The sequence below is a fragment of the Drosophila suzukii genome, assembly GCF_043229965.1.
Source record: "Drosophila suzukii chromosome 2 unlocalized genomic scaffold, CBGP_Dsuzu_IsoJpt1.0 scf_2c, whole genome shotgun sequence".
In the NCBI taxonomy this organism is placed as follows: Eukaryota; Metazoa; Arthropoda; class Insecta; order Diptera; family Drosophilidae; genus Drosophila; species Drosophila suzukii.
The window spans coordinates 10,547,578-10,559,120 of record NW_027255896.1 but is presented as its reverse complement, the minus strand read 5'-3'; the positions used below and the strand labels follow the sequence as shown (position 1 = coordinate 10,559,120).

Here is an 11,543-nt window from a genome sequence, read left to right as displayed (position 1 = left end):
TACCTTTCACAACACTGGAATTTAACATGGTCTTTCTGCTTTGTGCCACTTTTTGATAAATACATGCAAACCCCTGGCTTGATTCACCATGGCAGTATTGTGGTCAGAAAATGTAAGTTTGGGATCCATATAGACACTAAGGTCGTCAAAATGCGCTGTCCTGTCTAACTCACAGCCACTTAGAGTATAATTAAAGTAGTGAGGGCTTACACGAAATTAGGTTATTACCCTGCACCTAGAGCCATTTCATTTTAATTCATTATCAGTGCACCATTCCATAAAGGTCAGATTAAAAAGCTATGCTCTGCGCGGGCCTACTCTATTGTGGGCTCAACTTAACATCATCTGCGTACATAGGTCCAGGTGATTTTGTTAGGACTAGAGGAAGATTATAAATAAATAATGTAAAAAGGAGCCGACCAAGGTGACTTCCTTTTGGTACACATGAAGTAACTCGGATTAGGTGTGAGAAAAAGTTTTAAAAAATGGCATGTCCTCTTATTGAAATAACATGAGATCCACTTAAGAAGATCACATATCAACCCTAATAGGTCCAATTTCATTTCAGGACTAGAAGCGGACAAAAGCTTTAGAGTAAGCCACGTTTGTCTGAAGATTTTTTATAAAACTATTTGTCACAAATGAAGTAAACTGTAGGAGATCGGTTGTCGCTGACCTACATTTTATAAATACGTGTTGGCATGGGGAACTAAGAGACCTACAACTGTGCTGCAAATGGGGTGTAATAATTTGATCAAAGAGATTCGGTGTAGCTGATAGCTTAGAAATACCTCCGAAGTTAAATTCGTTTCGACGGCGGACTATTTCGCTCTATGTATACTAAAGTCACAACTTTTACCTGAAACCTATCTAATAGTTTATTTGAAATAGACTGGAAAGCGGACAGGTGATTTGCATATATTGGGAATTCCGAAAATCGGCAGAGAAAAATGTTACAAAATAAAACTCTTAAAAGGGGATTCTTCCTTAGCATATGAACATTTAAATTGGTCGACCCTTAGATCATCAACCGGAGTCCAGAGATGAAAGGTCAATATTTAACCGTGAAACAAATATTTGTTTCCCTTGCGGCACACATGTATTAGTTTTTGGTACCACGCATGTGTCAGGGTTTGGTACTGCAGCCGGCACTCTGGACGTTAAGTCAACATGCGACTTTGAATTCAATGTTATATTATTACAGGTTTTGCGGGTGTCTCAGGCGGCAAATTCTCTCTATCTGCTGGCGACAACCGTGGGCTACCGTTTCGCGCTTAGCAGAATTGGGCTCAGTTGGCACTGGGCTGCAGAGCTGCGACTGAAGTTACTTCCGTAACAGAGCTTTTTGTGATTGCCTGGTTTTCGTAAGCAACGCATTTATCACAGTAGTATCGCAAGTCGCTCCTCATGGCAATTGGTTAGCAGGACCGAATAGTCAAGGCACTTTATCGCACATAAAATTAATAAAATAATAACAAGGAACACACCATAGCGTCTATAGTCATACCGTTAACCATAGAGAAAAAGAGTATATTAGATTCGTTGTAAAGTATGCAACAGGTAGAAGGGGTGGTCAAAAGTATTTACACAAATCAAATTTAAATATACTCATAATTTCAACTTGCTTCATTTACATTTTGGCATCAATGGAAAGGTCATTTAAATTCCGTTTGAATGATACAAGACTCTTCTTAACCCATTCAAATTTTTTGTAAAAATCTACTACATTTCAATTATAATTTTTTATCTAGCATGAAAATTGTGGGCCCCACAGGTTTGGGCGTTTTTTGGGCGTTAGAGTGGTCGTGGCATATTCGCGTAACAAACTTGCGCTGGGTACAAGGCTACGGAATCTAAATCCGGGAGCCCAATTCTCTATCTTTGATAGTTTTCGATATATCCACGTTCATATTTACGATTTTTTGAAGTTTGTGGACGGCTTGTGGGCGTTAAAGTGGGCGTGGCAAATTTTTTTAGGTCAATCGATAGGTATTGACGAGACCAATACATTTCAACTAAAATTTGTTATTTAGCATGAAAATTGTGGGCGTCACAGGTTTGGGCGGCTTGTGGGCGTTAAAGTGGGCGTGGCATTTTTTATGTCAATCGATAGGTCTTGATGAGAACAATACATTTCAGTTAAAATGTTGATTCTATCATCTAAACTGTAGGAGCCACAGTTTTGGGCGGTTTGTGGGCGTTAGAGTGGGCGTGGCACTCTACTCAAACAAACTTGCGCTGCGTAAGAAGCTCAGGAATCTGCACGCCAAATCTCAATAGCCTAGCTCTCATAGTTTCCGAGATCTCAGCGTTCATCCGGACAGACAGACGGACAGACGGACATGGCTAGATCGACTCGGCTAGTGATCCTGATCAAGAATATATATACTTTATGGGGTCGGAAACGCTTCCTTCTGCCTGTTACATACTTTCCGACGAATCTAGTATACCCTTTTACTCTACGAGTAACGGGTATAAAAAGAGAAAAATATGGCTCAAGTGCAAAATTCGAAACCTTTTTAAAAAATCATGATGAATATAATTTATTAAAAAGTTAAAAGAAATTGAAAGAGACTTTCAAAGTGAACGGTTGCGTTTCCTTTGTGTGTTGTCCGACGAAGCTACAGTGCACTATGGGGACTTTGACCTGTTTTTTTTTTGGCATAAATTAATAACTCCTGAACTATGCAAGGTATTTTGATCATTTTTTTTTCTAGTGGTCGGTACACCCTTAGATTTAATTTGCAGAAGTGGGGGTGCCGCCCAACCCCCCCCCCCCCAATTCTTTTTTTTTTATTTAATATGTAATTTATTTTTGATTTCAATGTTATAAAGGAAGTCATGGTCGTTTTCTTTCTTATGGTCAGCACCGTCTAAAAATCCCTCTGCTATGACTTCATGTGGAAGGGGAAGTCGCTTATGTTTCTGAATGCGACTGTTTAAATTTACCGATGAAATTATGGGATTGGAAGTCCATTGCTCTTTGAAACACATCTGTGAAACCACAAATTCTCCTGTGCTTCCTTGCCTGGTGAAGTCTTACAAACAGCTCTCCTTGCCGCTTGTACCAGTAACCTCGAGTTATGTTTCCAAACCGAGAGCGATGGCGTACTGTGCCTTTTAAAGAATATGTAATTTTTGACGTCCATTTTATTACCTTTTCGGCTCTACTTTTCTTTCGTTTCCAATTAAATCCAAGCGAACTTATCCATCCATGGTGAAGATGTCCATTTTTCTATTGCAATTTTGGCAAAATTGAAAAATTTACGGAAAACACTCGCGCTTTCTCCTTTAAACGAGTTTCATTCATCTATGGAGTATTGTCGAGGATGTGCTCACAAGTTAAAGCGAATACAGCACTCTGTTTGTCACGGCCGTAGGTTTGCTTGCGCCACACCTCTAAAAAGGCCGCATTGCATATCGCGAGGTTGCTACATAAAAATGTAATTTTTGCAAAAAGTCGCAAAAAGCGCAGATTGAGGCTGATTCTTTAAACTAGGAATAAATCACTCTAAAAGATGGTCTAACACACTCACTCAACAAATTTCAACATTTTTTTTAAGCTCTATTCAAAGTGGAAATTTCATATAAAAAATTATACGAAGACATCACTTGCTAAATTTATAAATTGTTTGAAAAATACACACAAAATAAGGAATATATTAATTTTAACATATAGTACACACATGCAGAAGAAATATCCATTTCAAATTTGAAGGATTTACCTCTTGTCGTTCAAGAGATATAAGTTTTAGATTTCAAAACGGACTCACGTGCTGTTCGCTTGCAGCAGCTGAGTTTGACAGCTGTTATTTTAACAGTGGCCTGTTAACACTTGCGCCTTAACTGCATTACGCCTTCGCACACTCGCATTCTCTCTCTTAATTGTTTCCCCTTATTGAAAGCTTAGCGTGCAGAGTTTGTGCTCTTGCCGCACATTTAACTGCTCGATTGCAATTTTTATACCCGTTACTCGTAGAGTAAAAGGGTATACTAGATTCGTCGGAAAGTATGTAACAGGCAGAAGGAAGCGTTTCCGACCCCATAAAGTGCATATATTCTTGTTCAGGATCACTAGCCGAGTCGATCTAGCCATATCCGTCTGTCCGTCTGTCTGTCTGTCCGGATGAACGCTGAGATCTCGGAAACTATGGGAGCTAGGCTATTGAGATATGGCGTGCAGATTCTTGAGCTTCTTACGCAGCGCATGTTTGTTTCAGCAGAGTGCCACGCCCACAAACCGCCCAAAACTGTGTGTCCTACAGTTTTGATGCTAGAATAACAATTTTAACTGAAATGTATTGTGTTTGTGCCTAACCGAAGTAGACACTTCCGGGTCACACCGCGGGACAAGGGGGTAATGAGCACTTGTCGCTGGCACGGGGACGCTATGGTAACGATGGTTACTGCGATGCCGGACCACAGGCGATGCTGGAGCTGCGCTGAGGGTGAGCTAACGTGGTTAGCTGCTAGTTGAGATAGTTTATTACGAGCCCTATTCCCAGTTGTAGGAAGTAGAACCGCGGAGTTAAGAGGTGTGTTGATAACTGATTTATTCTTCATTTGGTACATGTTTATATACTACTTGGAACACGGAAGTTTAGTGTAATGATTAGTGAATGAGCTATATTCTAAAGTAGGTAGGTAGGTCAGGGAGTTTTGATTATCGTAGCAGTTTGTGTAGTTGGCTCGGCAGACACTGCAAAATGTGCTGACTGCATTGGCCGGTCAGTGTGCCGTTGAGTCGGTGAGACGGTGAGTTAGTGAGACATATAATATGCTGATCAGCCATTCTCATATGCAGTGGGTGCTACTGAGCGCCTGGTACTGTTCCCAACTTGGCTACTGCTTGATTTGTTGGGTGTGGTCATGTTGAGTACCTTTGGGTACGAACATTCTCCCCCCCATTGAGGGGTACCCTCAATTAAGTCGTGATGTTGGTCAGCCCTTGACCGAATTGTATAGGAAGCACCTAACAAATCATTGACCAAGGTGGATCTTTCCTTCAACTGCGGTTTGTGATTCAGGTCCTTCACATCTTCTTGATGCTGCTTAACACTCCCCTTTGCGATAAAATTGACATTACCGTGGGGACTGAAATTGTGCTCTCGTAGATCTTGATCATTTGGCACGTCTATGGTATGTGGACATTCTGCAATAAAACTAAGATATTTCTTGGTTAGGTTTGGACATGTTGAACCAAAATCAGCCTTCTTGTAGGTTTTAAATTGATGAGAAGTCGGTTCTATATTCATCGGATTTTTATCTTTTGTTGGCTCATAAGCAGCGTTCGGTCCTGCAAAATCACCTCTGCCTTCTACCAGAATAGGGTTGATTTCCGTATCAGATGAGGTTTCTTTATTGAGATAACCTGTGATTACATAACCAAGCCTAGTGCCTTGTGCCAAAGGTTTATTAGGTCCTAGTTCAAGAAGTTCACCGGTTATTACACGAGAATACACCTCAGCCCCTAAGGTTAGGTCAATGGGTCCAGGTTGCCGAAAGTCAGAATCTGCTAATGGCAGTCCCTCGGGAATATTAAGATCGGTTGTAATCGGTACTGACGGTTGGTCTGTAATGACTGTGGGCATAATAAATACCTCTAATAGTTTTTCAAACCCTGATGTACATGATGAGAGCTTTAGTGTTGATCTAATTGCTGTTGATATCTTTCCTCCGATTCCAGATATTTTAATCAGTGCCCTTTCCCTAAGAGATAGCAGATCTGCCATTCTCCTTGAGATAAGATTCACCTGTGATCCACCATCTATTATAGCGCGACATGTTTGTAATTGACCGTTTGGCCCTTGTAATGAGACCTTGGCGGTCGCGAGCAGAGTATATCCTCCTACGTTGTCGTAGCCTGCAATGGTTACTGCGCCGGCCACTGGATTGCTAGTCGGTCCTTGGTGTAACAGTGAATGATGCCGTTGCTGGCAGACTCGACAAGTGGTCGGTGATCCACAGTTTTCAACCTTATGAGCTGTAGACAAACAATTTGTGCATGCTCCTACTTGAATAATGGCTTGACGCCGTGCTTTGGGGTCCATTTGCTGGATACGGCTACATGCTCTAAGATTATGTTGTCCTAGGTGACAAATCTTACAGCTCTCTTCGTTGTGAACTGACTGATGGCGGAGTGTTGTTGTAGGTTGAGCGCTTATTGTCTCCAGCATGCAAGCGCGCCGCTCAATAAACGTCAGTACACTCCATAACGTTGGAATTTCCGTTGGTGCATCCGCTGAATTTTCTAGAGCAGCTAGAGACGGCTGGTCTAGTTTTCTTCTGATAAGAAAACACAGGATTGGATCCCAGGATTTTGTGCTGATATCGAGGTTTTTAAGAGTACTCATTGAGTTTTTGATAGTGTCATGTACGGCCCTTAGTTGGCGCGATGAGCCGTCTATAAGCCTATGGTCAATAATTTTTGCTATGGCGGCGTATACTAGTATTTTGCCGTTCTGGTACCTGGCCTTCAACCGCAACCAGGTGTCGTCATAGCCACCCTGTGAGAAGGCTGTGTCTGTCAAGACGTTCCTCGCTTCACCACGAAGCGAACTCTGTAGAATATGTAGTTTTTGACTGGCCGAATATGGTTTGTTATGTACCAATTCCACAAAGAGATCATGGAACCGTGGCCAGTCTAGATACTCGCCGTTGAACTCCGGAATGCTAATTGGCGGAAGTGCCAAATTTAGGCTCATTGGCGCGTCGTTTTCTCGTAGCAGGTTCATTTCGTATTCCTCGTATAATGTGTGGAATTGGGCTAGCTCTGCTTCTGCCAGAGCTGCGGCCCCAGGTGTGCTATCCAATTCGTCGTGGGCTTGCCTCAGTAACGCCCAATGGAGATCCAGGTGCCTTTGTAAGGCTGGGGTGACAGTTGGGGCGTTCGAGGCTAATGTTAATGATGACTCCAATTCGTTGCATCTTCTCTGCAACTGTCGGATCACCGTGTCAATTGCGGAATCTCCTTTGACTTGATCTCTTGTTGTGACCTTGATGTTGGCCGAAGTTCGTCTGGGGGCCTTCGGAAGCCCGCTTCCAGTCGGCATGTTGTCCAGAAACATATTCTGATATTTTTCGACCAGCTCTTTAAGTGCTACTAGTCGTGAAGAGTACTCACTTCCAGTGGGTAATGCCGCTTGCTGGACTTCTTCATCTAGGTCGCAAAACTGCTGCCAGAGATCGTTTAACTGATTTAGCTTACCGGAATAGTAGCCGTCTCGGTGGCGTCGGTCGGCAGAATCCTTGCCATAATTCTTAATGAGCTGTTGGATTTTCCCTTGCAGCTCGTTTTGGGTGTCTAGTAATCGATTGTGTAGATCGATTCTTGTGTGACTTGTTTCCTCTATGAATGAAGTAAACATATTGTGTGTCTTGGAAACAAAGAATCTTGTGAAGCTGGATGAAGCTGAGAATCCTGTGAAGCTGGATGAAGCTGAGTATCCTGTGAAGCTGGATGAAGCTGAAGTTCCTGTGACGCTGGAAGAAGAAGCGAATCCTGTGAAACTGGATTAAGCTGAAGTTCCTGTGACGCTGGAAGACGAAGCGTATCCTGTGAGGCTGGATTAAGCTGAAGTTCCTGTGATGCTGGAAGAAGAAGCGTATCCTGTGAAGCTGGATGAAGCTGAAGTTCCTGTGACGCTGGAAGAAGAAGCGAATCCTGTGAAGCTGGATTAAGCTGAAGTTCCTGTGACGCTGGAAGAAGAAGCGAATCCTGTGAAGCTGGATTAAGCTGAAGTTCCTGTGACGCTGGAAGACGAAGCGTATCCTGTGAGGCTGGATTAAGCTGAAGTTCCTGTGATGCTGGAAGAAGAAGCGTATCCTGTGAAGCTGGATGAAGCTGAAGTTCCTGTGACGCTGGAAGAAGAAGCGAATCCTGTGAAGCTGGATTAAGCTGAAGTTCCTGTGACGCTGGAAGAAGAAGCGTATCCTGTGAAGCTGGATTAAGCTGAAGTTCCTGTGACGCTGGAAGACGAAGCGTATCCTGTGAAGCTGGATTAAGCTGAAGTTCCTGTGAAGCTGGAAGACGAAGCGTATCCTGTGAAGCTGGATTAAGCTGAAGTTCCTGTGACGCTGGAAGACGAAGCGTATCCTGTGAAGCTGGATTAAGCTGAAGTTCCTGTGACGCTGGAAGACGAAGCGTATCCTGTGAAGCTGGATTAAGCTGAAGTTCCTGTGAAGCTGGAAGACGAAGCGTATCCTGTGAAGCTGGATTAAGCTGAAGTTCCTGTGACGCTGGAAGACGAAGCGTATCCTGTGAAGCTGGATTAAGCTGAAGTTCCTGTGACGCTGGAAGAAGAAGCGTATCCTGTGAAGCTGGATGAAGCTGAAGTTCCTGTGACGCTGGAAGAAGAAGCGAATCCTGTGAAGCTGGATTAAGCTGAAGTTCCTGTGAAGCTGGAAGACGAAGCGTATCCTGTGAAGCTGGATTAAGCTGAAGTTCCTGTGACGCTGGAAGACGAAGCGTATCCTGTGAAGCTGGATTAAGCTGAAGTTCCTGTGACGCTGGAAGAAGAAGCGTATCCTGTGAAGCTGGATGAAGCTGAAGTTCCTGTGACGCTGGAAGAAGAAGCGAATCCTGTGAAGCTGGATTAAGCTGAAGTTCCTGTGACGCTGGAAGACGAAGCGTATCCTGTGAAGCTGGATTAAGCTGAAGTTCCTGTGACGCTGGAAGACGAAGCGTATCCTGTGAAGCTGGATTAAGCTGAAGTTCCTGTGATGCTGGAAGAAGAAGCGTATCCTGTGAAGCTGGATGAAGCTGAAGTTCCTGTGACGCTGGAAGAAGAAGCGTATCCTGTGAAGCTGGATGAAGCTGAAGTTCCTGTGACGCTGGAAGAAGAAGCGAATCCTGTGAAGCTGGATTAAGCTGAAGTTCCTGTGACGCTGGAAGAAGAAGCGTATCCTGTGAAGCTGGATGAAGCTGAAGTTCCTGTGACGCTGGAAGAAGAAGCGAATCCTGTGAAGCTGGATTAAGCTGAAGTTCCTGTGAAGCTGGAAGACGAAGCGTATCCTGTGAAGCTGGATTAAGCTGAAGTTCCTGTGACGCTGGAAGAAGAAGCGAATCCTGTGAAGCTGGATTAAGCTGAAGTTCCTGTGACGCTGGAAGACGAAGCGTATCCTGTGAAGCTGGATTAAGCTGAAGTTCCTGTGACGCTGGAAGACGAAGCGTATCCTGTGAAGCTGGATTAAGCTGAAGTTCCTGTGATGCTGGAAGAAGAAGCGTATCCTGTGAAGCTGGATGAAGCTGAAGTTCCTGTGACGCTGGAAGAAGAAGAGTATCCTGTGAAGCTGGATGAAGCTGAAGTTCCTGTGACGCTGGAAGACGAAGCGAATCCTGTGAAGCTGGATTAAGCTGAAGTTCCTGTGACGCTGGAAGAAGAAGCGTATCCTGTGAAGCTGGATTAAGCTGAAGTTCCTGTGACGCTGGAAGAAGAAGCGTATCCTGTGAAGCTGGATTAAGCTGAAGTTCCTGTGACGCTGGAAGAAGAAGCGAATCCTGTGAAGCTGGATTAAGCTGAAGTTCCTGTGACGCTGGAAGCAGAAGCGTTTCCTGTGAAGCTGGATTAAGCTGAAGTTCCTGTGACGCTGGAAGAAGAAGCGAATCCTGTGAAGCTGGATTAAGCTGAAGTTCCTGTGACGCTGGAAGAAGAAGCGAATCCTGTGAAGCTGGATTAAGCTGAAGTTCCTGTGACGCTGGAAGAAGAAGCGTATCCTGTGGAGCTGGATAAAGCTGTGAGTCCTTCAGCGGGAAGGGGGTTGCTTGAGTGTGATCCTTTGTTGTTAAAGGATCACGTCGGGGTCACCAATGTTTGTGCCTAACCGAAGTAGACACTTCCGGGTCACACCGCGGGACAAGGGGGTAATGAGCACTTGTCGCTGGCACGGGGACGCTATGATGGCAGGACGATCGCGTCGCGGCAATGGTAACGATGGTTACTGCGATGCCGGACCACAGGCGATGCTGGAGCTGCGCTGAGGGTGAGCTAACGTGGTTAGCTGCTAGTTGAGATAGTTTATTACGAGCCCTATTCCCATTTGTAGGAAGTAGAACCGCGGAGTTAAGAGGTGTGTTGATGACTGATTTATTCTTCATTTGGTACATGTTTATATACTACTTGGAACACGGAAGTTTAGTGTAATGATTAGTGAATGAGCTGTATTCTAAAGTAGGTAGGTAGGTCAGGGAGTTTTGATTATGGTAGCAGTTTGTGTAGTTGGCTCGGCAGACACTGCAAAATGTGCTGACTGCATTGGCCGGTCAGTGTGCCGTTGAGTCGGTGAGACGGTGAGTTAGTGAGACATATAATATGCTGATCAGCCATTCTCATATGCAGTGGGTGCTACTGAGCGCCTGGTACTGTTCCCAACTTGGCTACTGCTTCATTTGTTGGGTGTGGTCATGTTGAGTACCTTTGGGTACGAACATATTGTTCTCATCAATACCTATCGATTGACCCAAAAAAAAAGTTTGCCACGCCCACTTTAACGCCCACAAACCGCGAAAACCTGTAAAGCCCACAATTTTCATGCTAGATACAAAATTTTAACTAAAATGGATTGGTCTCGTCAATACCTATCGATTGATCAAAAAATTGCAACGCCCACTCTAACGCCTATAACGCTTAATCTGTCTATCGCCGGTACGTGGCGCATTTCAATCTTGCTTTGCTGCTTGCATTTCCCTTTGGTCCCTTTAGCTGAGTAACGGGTATCTGATAGTCGAGGTACTCGACTATAGCGTTCTTCCTTGTTGATTCTTACATTTACCTGTAACAGTGGTCTGAATAAAAAAAATACGGATACTTTTGACTGCTCCATTAAAAACTTCCCTTAATTAATCAGAGCTGACCAGTCAAAACTTAGGTTTATGCGTTAAGGAGATGAACTAAAAGTGGCTTAAAGGGTGTGATTTATAGCTTCGGCGTAGATAGAGATAGTTTCGCCGAGCGGACTCCATGATCATAAGTCAACTAAGCGATTACATCGTTTACGCAAGTCGGACTTTCGGAAAGTAAACCTTTATATATCAGGCGTTGATAGGTCCGATCTCTACTCATCCAAAAACATGGATGATGCTGCAGAGGGTATAAAGATTTCAGTCAGAAGTTTGCAACGCAGTGAAGGAGACGTTTCCGACCCCATAAAGTTTTTATATTCTTGATCAGCATGACTAGACGAGTCGATCTACCATGTCCGTCTGTCCGTCCGTTTCTACGCAAACTAGTCTCTCAGTTTTAAAGCTATCGGGCAGAAACTTTTCTAAAAGTCTTATTTCTTTTGCAAGTCGTATATAAGTCAGAAACAGCCGGATCGCACCACTATATCTTATAGCTCCCATAGGAATAATCGGAAAGAAAACTAAAAAAAATGATGTCTCTGGTGTTTTTTACCATATAACCTCCTAAGCTTGGAAGTAACATTTTTTAATTAGTTTTGAATTTCGAATTAAACTTTATCAAAATCGGACGACTATATCATATAGCTGCCATAAGAACGATCGGAAAATTGGTGATAAAATAATATGAAACAAATTATAGCTT

The 11,543-nt window shown here is 43.6% G+C and overlaps 1 protein-coding gene across 9 annotated transcripts in view; it reads left to right on the top strand.

Moving 5' to 3' along the window:
• The window catches only part of LOC139354073 (monocarboxylate transporter 9-like), a 253,639-nt gene that overhangs the window by 144,479 nt on the left and 97,617 nt on the right, over window positions 1-11,543 (top strand). The window contains exon 1 of one of the 9 annotated variants that reach the window (XM_070998323.1): window positions 49-112. The exons of the other annotated variants lie outside the window; for them this stretch is intronic. Within the exon in view, the coding sequence (XP_070854424.1) occupies window positions 64-112 (49 nt within the window). The 5' untranslated portion in view covers window positions 49-63. Of the gene's footprint in view, window positions 1-48; window positions 113-11,543 lie in introns of those variants that run through there. 9 annotated transcript variants of the gene reach the window in all.